Source organism: Thunnus albacares, chromosome 16, assembly GCF_914725855.1.
Source record: "Thunnus albacares chromosome 16, fThuAlb1.1, whole genome shotgun sequence".
In the NCBI taxonomy this organism is placed as follows: domain Eukaryota; kingdom Metazoa; phylum Chordata; class Actinopteri; order Scombriformes; family Scombridae; genus Thunnus; species Thunnus albacares.
Genome location: NC_058121.1, coordinates 11,080,939 through 11,091,905, shown reverse-complemented (window position 1 = coordinate 11,091,905; position 10,967 = coordinate 11,080,939). Strand labels below are relative to the sequence as shown.

The 10,967-nt window shown below is 40.7% G+C and overlaps 1 protein-coding gene across 1 annotated transcript; it reads right to left on the bottom strand.

The window, feature by feature from the left end:
• Positions 1-7,490: 7,490 nt before the first annotated feature.
• On the bottom strand, positions 7,491-10,916 carry mrpl19 (mitochondrial ribosomal protein L19). The gene is made up of 6 exons (XM_044329868.1): positions 10,801-10,916; positions 10,466-10,589; positions 9,711-9,829; positions 9,163-9,297; positions 8,298-8,479; positions 7,491-8,026 (listed from the first exon to the last, which is right to left on the bottom strand). Exons 1-6 carry the CDS (start codon positions 10,877-10,879, stop codon positions 7,790-7,792), a joined length of 876 nt encoding a protein of 291 aa, XP_044185803.1. The 5' UTR covers positions 10,880-10,916; the 3' UTR covers positions 7,491-7,789.
• Positions 10,917-10,967: the final 51 nt, after the last annotated feature.

Sequence of the window (10,967 nt, the reverse complement as noted above, 5' to 3'; positions counted from 1 at the left end):
TTAACCTGCTTGGAGTCCCAGATGGGAAAGGTTTACTGCATCAGAACAGTTCAAAGACTGTTTGGTGATCTGTCAGTCACAGAGAAGTAAGTTGACATCATACTTTTTCTTGTATTCATTGTGTCGCCCCACAGAGAAAATCCCATCCATCTGTTTCTCCAAATAGATTAATTAAGAAATAACTTGCATGTGCTATATCTGTGTTTTGGTTAGGGTTAGGGTTAGGACTGGGTAACCCTAACCCTAACCCATCTGTTTATCCATGTTTTTCACTTGCAGAGATTGGCCACATTTTAGTTTGACATAAATGTCCATGATTATATATATTTATAGCAAATAGATGTGTATCAAAGTTTTGTTGAACATATATTTGATTCACAATGGTGTTATCTGCCTCCTAATGCTCATTAAAGTATTTTTATTTACCTTTAAATCCTTTATCTTTCTGCAACTTCTGCAACTTCTCTCAACACATTTTATTCAAATAACGGATTTAAGGATTTGAGGCAAATTTGTGATTTTTGGCTATATATAGTATATAAAATTGATATGACTTAACTTTGACTTTTTCACCCAAAGAAATCTATATAAAAAGGAGTGCATAGTTTATCTATAGGTCTACCAATCAGCTGGAGAAAGAAGGTGAAGAAATGGTCACTTAACCTTTGTCAAATCACAAAATAACCCACCCTTGGTCAGCCATAGCAGGGGGTCAGTACACCCACCGAGGTGGCTGATCATTTGTCACCTACAGTTCAGTTCAGGGAGCATCTTCACTGTGGAGCTGCAGTGTCATCCATCTTCACCATGCATTCTAAGTGTGTATCCACGGTGTGTGTGTGTTTCACGCCATTTGTCAATAGTTCAGAGTGCATCTTCACTCATTCGTCTTCAGCAAGTGTCCTAAGTGTGCATTCTTTGTGTCCATTTCAGGTCATTAGTGGTCAGCATGTATAATGGATGAAAGGGGAGGGTAGTTATCAGGATAATGTGAAGGGTTCGCTCCTTTTGTCTGAAACTGATTGGACAACTTAACACAGTTGTGGTGAAACAACTTTTTTCATCTATGATTTGCAAGACAACATACCAGGAAGACATTCAAATATGAAGCAGAAATGTAAAGGTTTATGGTTTCTTATGTATTATCAGTACATAACGAAACATGAGACACAGTCATTGTAATGCAGTTATCTTCCCAAGAAATAGACTCCCTGTAAATATTTTACAGTTTGTACACAACAAAATCACTCAAAAATGTATTTAACTTATTTTTACTTCATTTGGATGTTTGACACTAGAGGGATGTTTCACATTGATCTGCTGAAGGAGGAAAGTTTCTCTGTTCTCACTGTAAATTGGTGTTTAAGATGTGTATGTGACATCGCAACTACTTTGGAAGCTAAAAATAGAAACTTTTCTGCAGTCAGAAACATCTTGTGTCCAGTATTTAAACTTGTGAAATGTGCATTTTTTTCATTGATTCTTGCTTTTTCAGTGAGGTAGAATGAGTAGAGGTGCTTGTAAGAACTTTATTAATTTAACCATATCATATCACCAAAACCATATCAGATAAAAATTATCATTCAGTATTTTTATACATCTTCACACATTTCTCGAAGGAATATTTAAGTCGACCATAACCTTAGCAAACAGGGTTAACTATGTTACCTCACAAGACCTTATATGATTGTTTGTTGACCTTCTTGACCCCGGGCCTTGCAGTGTGCAGTTTGCGTGGGTTTCGTCTAACTGCTCTGGTTCCCTCCCACGATGAAAAGACAAGTGATTCAGCTGGACTGAATTTCTCATACATGTGAATGTCTCTCAATGTATGATAGATTTAATCTATGTTGGCAACACATGACAAAATATAAACTTCAGACCGTCAGACAATCTAAAGCTGTGTAGCTTGGCTGGGAATCAAAAGATTGCGTGCCTGAACACTTCTGTGCCCGCTTGCTTTATGTATATTAACAGTGTTTTGGATAAAATTGACTCTCAGCTGCTGTGTGATATGGGAGAAAAAATGAGAGGAGGCAGTCAGATGAAGCTAGCAGTACCCAGTCCTGTGAATGTGTGTTCTGCCTGCATACTTGGCATCAGATCAAGGTGAATCTGGTATGAGCAAGGGAATGAGCTAAGGAAAGTGTGTGTGAGTGTGTGTGTGTGTGTGTGCATTTGCAGCCCTCATTAGCAAACTCCAGCCCTGCATTCACAGTATGAACACACCACTCCTCCCCTTCCCCTCACTCTCAGCCTCTCAACTAAATGAGGTTAATAAACTCAAGCGTTTACTACCATCACCAACACCATCCCTCCTCCCCTGCTTTCGCTTCCATCTCTCCCTGTCTACCTCCACCTCTCCGTGCAATCCTGAGCCAGCACTCCTCCACCTCCTCCTCCCACTCCTAAGCCTCCCTCCCTCTTTCATCTCAGCTGAAACGCTTTCTTCCTCTTTTCCTCACCTCTTTTTTATTGTCATTGTTGCAGGGCGAAAGCTCTGGGATTTCCTCCTTCTATTTCCCAGGACAGAGCTGCAATTACAGCTCAGGAGAGAAGAAGACCAGCTGTGCGGGGGAATTGAGAGTTGTACACGAAAATAGTTAGGAAACAAAGATGAGGGCGCCTCTCAGAGGCAAGGAAGTGAAACTACTCATATTTCTACCACAATATTTCATACTCAGATCAAAGCAGGAGCATATTTTCAGACCTCATGACTGTTTGTTTTTTTTTGAAGTAGCAGGCAGGGTCATCATTACCAAACAGGAATAACAACCGTCATAATGAATAATGTGCTGTGTTATGACCTGGCTCACATATTCCGAGCGTTAAAACACAACACACACACACACTGACTGTTGCAGGAACAAGCAGTGATACCAAGGAAATGTGAAGAATGCATCAAACAGCCTTGGGTGCTCTTATCTTGGACAACATTCATACAGGGACATCCTAAAAGAAGAAAATACACACAATATGACTGAGGAGAACATATAAACATAAAGGACAAATACAGACAGCTGTGACCTGTAAATGTGCAAGAATATTTTTAGGGATGGGCAGGAATATTATGTGGCACCGTCTCAGTACATAATAGGTTTATGAGTGAATGTTTCTGAAACACACGCTGTAGCTGTTGGTGTTTGTCTCATTTTTTTCCTTTCATCTTAAGCCCTTGGGCATAGATAAGTTTGTTCTAACTGTATTTCATAGCTTACTTATTATACTTTTCTATATTTCGACGTACCTGCTGCACAGTTCAGGCTGTGTAGACATGAGACTATTTAATATCTAAATAATCTCCTTGATTATCTGACATCTAACTGGATTACCTTCAAACAAAGGGTTTAAGAATTATTTTCACCTCAGGTCTGGTCACAGTGTTCCTCTGATCATATGACTGAGGGCCACTCTGACCTGCTATTTAACAAGACCCGAGCTGTAAAAAAAAACCCTCTTCAGTTTTTACTAATCCAGCCCAGATTTGGTAATACACAGCAATATTGGGGAGATGATCATGACCTTAAACATAACATCTTTCATCCAGCCAGTCACTCAATACTTTGACGTCAGTGTCCCTCAGCCCCAAGTCCAGTCTTTCAGGAGTAAATAGTGTATTTGTTGGGGACTGTTTTCAGTGTCAGATTAATACACATTTAGTGCTGTGGTGCTTATTTACAGCAGCAGAATGGTGTGTAAACTATAGTGCTCATGTTCATTCTTATAAAAGAACACGTCACCCTGTGAAAATGTGACTCACTGACTTGGGGGAATTTGGGGTTTTAAGGATATTCTCCCAAATTAGGAAGTTAATTTTCTTCCAAATATAAAACGTTTAATTGATTTTAAATGGTGCCTATACAAAACAAATTATTCAAGCATATCTTGAAAGTCTTCGTTTTTGAAATTTAAGGGACATTCCAATTTTACACATCAAAGTCTGTGTACTAGTCACGGGGAGTGCACAGCCTGTAAGAACAGTTGTATAATGTCTTCTGTTTCTCCGGGAAAGCTTTCTCAAGTCTGAGAAAATTACTCAAATTACATCACTTGTGCATATCTCAGCTTGGACTTGTAGACTACAAATTATCAATTGAAAGCCTGCATCACAAACTGGGCACATAGAGACTTGAAAGATGTAAGTATTTACAACACAAGGAGAATCTTTCCTGTTTGATTTTGACCAGTCTTTTGAAAACTATCTCTCAACTTTGTGACAGTACAATATTAAGCTGATGGAGTACTCTTTTAAGTAGCTCCGGTCTTGTCTTGCACATTCATCCTCGCTCTGTGGACATCAACGGAAGTGTACTGAAACTACTGCTAAACCTGTGCCATTTGATGGACACTTTTATCCGTGCATTTTTAGGATACTTGGCCCCAACTGGAAGTGAACCCCTGACCCTGGCAGCGTTGCCAGACCCACACTACACAGGATCACATTATTAAAATGACTGTGATATGTGCCTGTTCAACTTCAGGCATCAGCTGCTTGCGATGTAATGTTTCCTAACAGCTGTCGCACTGTCAGGTTGTCTGTGTGAGTGTGCAACAAAGAGAGAGTGATGGCAGCAGGAGCCCCCGTCAGGCCCATGGGACAGTCGGAGAGGAGCAGACGGTTGTGTCGTTTCACTCGAAACATATGGTGAAACTCAAGTGTGTAATTTACCTACGACTACGGGTGGCCCCGAGTTGCACACACACATATGCACACATGTACACGCACACACATACACACACAGTGACAGGGTGTAATTTACCTGGGGCCTATGGGTGGCCCAGTATCCTGTTGCACTTGTCATACACACGGACAGCTCAAACACAGTTCACACTCCCTGTCAGAGACACAGAGAGAGTGAAACTAATTTCCCCGGGCCTGCAGACAGGAGAGTAAGAAATCACACAGTGACAGAGATGTTGGAGATCATCACACTAGACTAGAAAGAGTGAAACTGCGTTCATTGTATTGGCCCAGTGGAAGACATTACCCCAAAATCTTAACCTGTGGGAGTTGCTGTCTCCAATTCATCAACCTGGCTCCTTTTCAAAGCTGGCGCTATCACCCCTTAGAGAGAGAAAGAGATGAAGGTCATGGGAGCATCAGCGAATGGGAGGAAGACAGATTAGAGGAGTGTGTCCCTCCCTACATTCCTGCGCTGACCTTCATAGTAGTGTGGTATTGTAGCTATCATCAGCCCACCATGCTTTACAGTTGGTTGTTATTTAGGGGTGGGATTATGGGCTCCTCCAACCTGCATGCCCCACCCCGATTCCACGGGCAAACCGTGAACGGAGGATATCTTGTTTCGCATGAGGATTGACAGACAGACTGTTCCAGACATTTACAGTTGGCACTGTTTGAGGTGTCTGTCTGTGAAGGCTGATATGATAGCCTGTCTGCAAGTCGCCGTGCGTGCTTGTGCGTGCACGTGTGTGTGTGTGTGTCAGTGAGAGAGAGAGAGAGAGAGAACTGGTGTTTGATCTCCTTTCCCAGCCAAGGGGCTTTAACTTCACTCCAGGTGCAGAGAAGTCAACCTGAGGGCATGGGAGGCACATACAGTTGAGATCACAACCCCCTAGTACACACATACACACACACACACACACACACACGCACACACACACACACGCACACACACACACACACAGGAAGTTTCCTTGAAGCAGTAACTCAGACTGAGTAACTTTGTGGTTTAAACTGGTTTACCAGTCCAGTGGTGTTGTTGTGGAATTCCTCTAAAGACTTGGCAACGTGCTGTAGAATAAACATTTCTGTTACCGCCTCCTCATGTGAACATCAATCAACACAGAAAAGAAATACTGAGAGTGAAAAATGAAAAGGTGAAAGGGCCAGCTGGTTCAGTGGGTAGCATAATGACAATGTGCAGGACCGGCACTCAGTCTACTGTACATAAAAACAGATGGAGTTGGTTTTGTTTGCTGCAGGTCAGGTCTGATTGGGCAGAGAGTAAATTAGGTGGGACTAAACATACTGACACTGAAGCGAAGGTTGAGACTGTGCTGTAGGGGTTCAACAGGTGCAAAGATAACCGCAGAATAATTAAAATCCACCCACTAACCTGTGAATTTCTGTACAATGATGTTAAAAAGCTCTTCAATTCCACGACCTTAAATGGAAAAGGAATAATCACTCTCTTTATTGTGCTGTCTCTCCATACAGTAAATCTGTGTGGTCCATAATGAGCTCAGTAAACATCTGCTACTCCTGTATTAGAGACCATTTTCTCCACGTCTCATCCTGTAATATGGAGAAATTAGAGTGCAGGGACTCATTCAGCGTGTTTATACACACACATTCACAGAGAGCAGACATAACATAAGGAGTCCAAGTGTTTTTATACTACCCAACTGACGCTCTAACATACCATCTCGACACCACAATTTTCCATCCACAATAGTAAAACACTACCGGGTGTCCTTGGTGTATGGTCTCTGAATCTCAGGGTGTTGTTTTTTTTTTTTGTTTTTTTTTAAAGTGGAGGGTACTGGGACCTGTTCCAAGAAGCAGGTTTACTGATTTATTTGGAAATCTTTACTAAAACTCAGAAGCCCTTCAAATTTAGATTATGTACTGATGAAAAAAAGCCTTTCAGCTCAGGTTTTAAGCCAGATAATTTTAGTAAACTTGCTTTAAGGAAACAGGCTCCTGAACATTTATTTAACTGCAAAAATCAGTTTATTTAACATGGAAGCAGTTTCCCTGAAAACATTGTAGGACAGAACACAACAAAGGCTCAGTTATGCAACCACAGATGTATGCAGCATATATGGAGAAATATCGCCACCTAGTGTTGAGACTCCATTACTCTATTGCATCTACAAGTATGCAACCAGCTTTATAGGACAGTGTCACAATTACTCAAGTCTGTTCAAAAACAACAGCCTGGTGCCCAAATGAATACTGACACATTTTTGACGATCTCTTTATGCAAGTGATGGGGGGACAAAATCCACAGCTCTCGTTTTGTGCAAAAATATATTTAAAAGTTTATTTGAAGCTAATATGAGGTGTCAGCTGTCCAAATTAGTCAAATCAATCTTTCGAAGTTAGTCTTTTTAGTTAAACATTAGACTTTTGTTAAGATCCTTGAACAAAAAAAAACACTGTCCATCAAGACACAAACTGGGATTGTTTTTACTGAAACAACTGTGCAAGATATCCACTTTATTTGACTGAACAAAGCCTCATATTAACTTCAGATAACTTTTAAATACATTTTAGCTCAAAAAGAGGACTGTGTGTTTTGCCCCCCCCATCACTTACATTGTAAATACATTTGGAGTGGATCTCCTAGTGGTCAGTATGTATAGGAGGAATGATTACAGCAAGCAAGTGTTCATTTGGACACCTGACTGTTGTTTTAAGACAGACCTGAAATATTGTGGAGCTATAATACTCAGTCACAATAGTCAAAACATAACTCCCATATGATTCTTGGAAGAGCATAATATATTTCAAAAGCAGCTTGGAAGGTTTAATAATATTTATTATAGAAACCACTTCATGGATATGCATCATGATTGATGTCACACCTAAGAACAATGACATTGAAAGAACTCTTATACTGTACAGTAGACTGATGGACAAGACAAAAAAAGAAGGCAGGACTCCTCGGAATATGGCACCAGTTTCCACTTGCACTGGTGTAGCTGCGGTAAACCATCTGTATGAACTCTGACAGTAAGGTGTTGCACATCCATGCAAACATCCAATAATTCAGTCATTCCCCATTCCTGGAAAAGTTTGATGGTAAAAGCAAAGAACATTTTAAGAGGCTCCTCCTGACTTGTTCATCCCCTGCTGGACCTCACGAAGGATCTGCTCTTCCAGTTTGGAGGTGTCGTACTCCTTCAGCATGTCGTATTCCCGCCAAGGCTCTGCCCACTTCTGGGCGTGCTCCATCTTCTCCGGGGTCAGGCAGAGGTCGAAGCGTATTCCCTGGATGTTGAACTTGGGCCGCTCCCAGCGTTTGGACCAAGGCTTTGGGCGCATCTTTACTTTGAGCTGGTGAACGGACAGAGATGCTCTTTCATTATAAATGTGAATGTTGTATTTTTATTACATTTCCTGTACTTCCTTTAAAACATCAGCTTCTTTTGTTGTGTTCTGTAGCAAGGTGCAAACACTGCCACAGTTAGGGATTTAGATCCTAGGACACTAATGATACTGCAAAATGCCTATTTTACATCACTGCTACAAGTAATTATAATACAGTCATTAATACAAAAACAAAACAAAGTAATATTATAGAAGACAGCATTAACTGTAGTCTCACCTTGTTGACTGGCACCTCTCCAGTAGGGGAGAAGGGCACAGGCTTCATGTCTGGGTCCACAGTGCTGTACTCAGACAAAGCATCTCTCAGGTACATCAGGTTGTCATCCAACCTCTTCTCCAACTTCAGCACCTGAATATTTTGAATACGTGGGCTGTACAGCTCGTAGCAGATCTCTACACCTGCGCCATATATACACACACACAGAAAGACATGATTAAAGCTTGTGTTTAAAGTGATGGCTACCCGCTTCACCTCTTGCACTAATATGAAAATTCTGGATGTGGAAATAAAAGATAAGCCCTGACAGAGTAACCCTCAGATCTGAAAAAGAACACGCTCTCAGTTAAACAAGTGTTTATTATTCATACCTCTGCCGCTGTTATGTAATATGTTAGATACTCATACTTTTTCAGTGCATGGGCAGATTATGTCATGTTTTATGACAGCCTTTTTAGAACTCAAATCAGCTTTATTTATATAGTACTTCACACACAACACTGCTGATCTAAAGTGCATTACAGCACACACAGAAGAATGCAGAAAAAGAAAAGAGGAAAATAAACAGAAAAACAGAGAATAATAATACATTTGTCAAGCTCATATACATTATGTATTTTATAAAACAGAACACAAAACAATAAGACCAACACAAATGGAGAAAGGGCTTCAAATGGAGCAGCATAGTCAAAAGTCAGCTACAAATATGACAGGAAAGGGACTTGCATAAGCTACACAGTAATGAAATTTAAATGAAGCTACGGGAAATTATCAGTGGGATTTATGCCTGTACTGGAACCATAAGGTAATGCTTGTTACTCATATTTAGTAGACCTGTGCTCAGAGAGAAAACTAATAACGTCACCTTGGTTATCGATGATGTTCCTCAGAACAAACGTGGCTCCCAGTCCTTTTCCACCCCTCTGGATACAGATGCCAACAAAGCGGTTAGTTTTCCCACTGGCATTGGGGTCAGCCATGGTCACAGCCAGGATGCTCCCTTAAAAAGAAGGAGGAGGAGGATAAGAGAACAGTGCAACTTTTTAAAAGAAAAAATTGAAATAGGACACTGATTTTGCATGTCTGAGAAACTGTGGGTTTCCACAGACAGCAAAGACCTGGCTAAAAGGGCCCTGCCAAATGTTTGTAAGGGAATCATATGGGGAAACAAATCACAGACCATGCATTGGATTGCATTAGATTGCACCCTGTGTTCCTAATAAAGTACTTGGTGCGTGTATTTCTCATCAGAATAGATTAAACTGCATTAATAAACCCTGGCAGAAGCATTAAAAAGCACCATGTGTGTGGATGAAAGAAGGGAAATCGCTTTGGTAATCCTAAATGCCAAATCCCACCTGGCAGTGGGAATGTAGCTACCTGCTGTGGTGAGTATTTCAACTGGTTTCTTACCTACGTAGAATTCAGGGATGTCAAGCACATTCCTCCTGCGTATCATGTCTTTCCGCTCGATGGAAAACTTTAAAGGGTCTGTTCTCTGCCGAGGAGGGATGAACTCTGGGCTCAGAAACCTGGGAGGGAGAGACGAGCGGACAACACGTTAAAACCTCCAGCGGGGATCAGCAATTAGGTTTGACCATGGGCCAGTATTTTCAGGATTTTTCATTGGGGAGCTGTTAGCCGGTGCAGGGTAAACACAGGCTTATATGTTTGTTTGTTTTTAAATTTATTTATTTAAGAATTAAATAGATTTGTAAGAGTAGGGATTGTATCTGAAGGGGAATAGATGGCATCAACACACCATGACTGTCTGCCAACCATTTATGTTTATAATAAAAAAATCTATTATGGTTATATAGTTTAAACTTCTGGAATTAAAACAGTTGTTAGAATTCACACATTAAACATTAATTTCTGGTAGGTTCAATTTAAGCACATTGTTCAGATAGCAACCAAAGATATAGGGTGTGGGGGATAAATGTATAGATGTAACAAGGTATCTATAGTTACAGCAAACTTTTGTAGAAAAAAAAACATGTAAAAGATGTGATATAAACTATTAAAATCAAAGCTTTCATCAGAGGGCCAAATATTTTTTATCCAGGGCCGCTAATTGCCTTCACTGATCTACAGTATGTTAAATTTGTATGTGTCTGTGTGTCAGAGACCGCTAACTAAATCCCTTTTTACAGAGAAACATAACTTACTTTCGCAGAGATGCCACAGTCTGTGTTTTATCTATGATGACAGGTTTAGATGGAGGAGTGAATTTAGGTGGCTGCTCGCCGTCTTTCCCCGCAGCAAGACGACACAGAGACGTGGACAGGAACCCTGGAAATAACAAAAAATATATTACGACGATTCACAAATGTTTCCATATCTCAGGTGAAGTTGGGGTGGTCGTTAGTCGCTACTAGGCTGAATCATGACTAGCTAACAGTTTAGCATACAGTTATCTCGCAAGGAGAAACATTACTTGCATCTTTTCGTAAACCGACAGTAAACTGTCTAATTTAACGGTCAACGGAAAGCTTGTACTTACGTTCATTTTGGAGCTGGATACTTCGTAATAACCTTAAGGAAAAGATACATTTGTCGAGCCCTTTGGTGCAGGCTGCCATGATTGACCTTCTGTTATCACATGGGAACTTGTACGGAAGCCGTGTAGGGCAAACATATGTGAAACGCGATTTGCCTGACTCTGCAGTT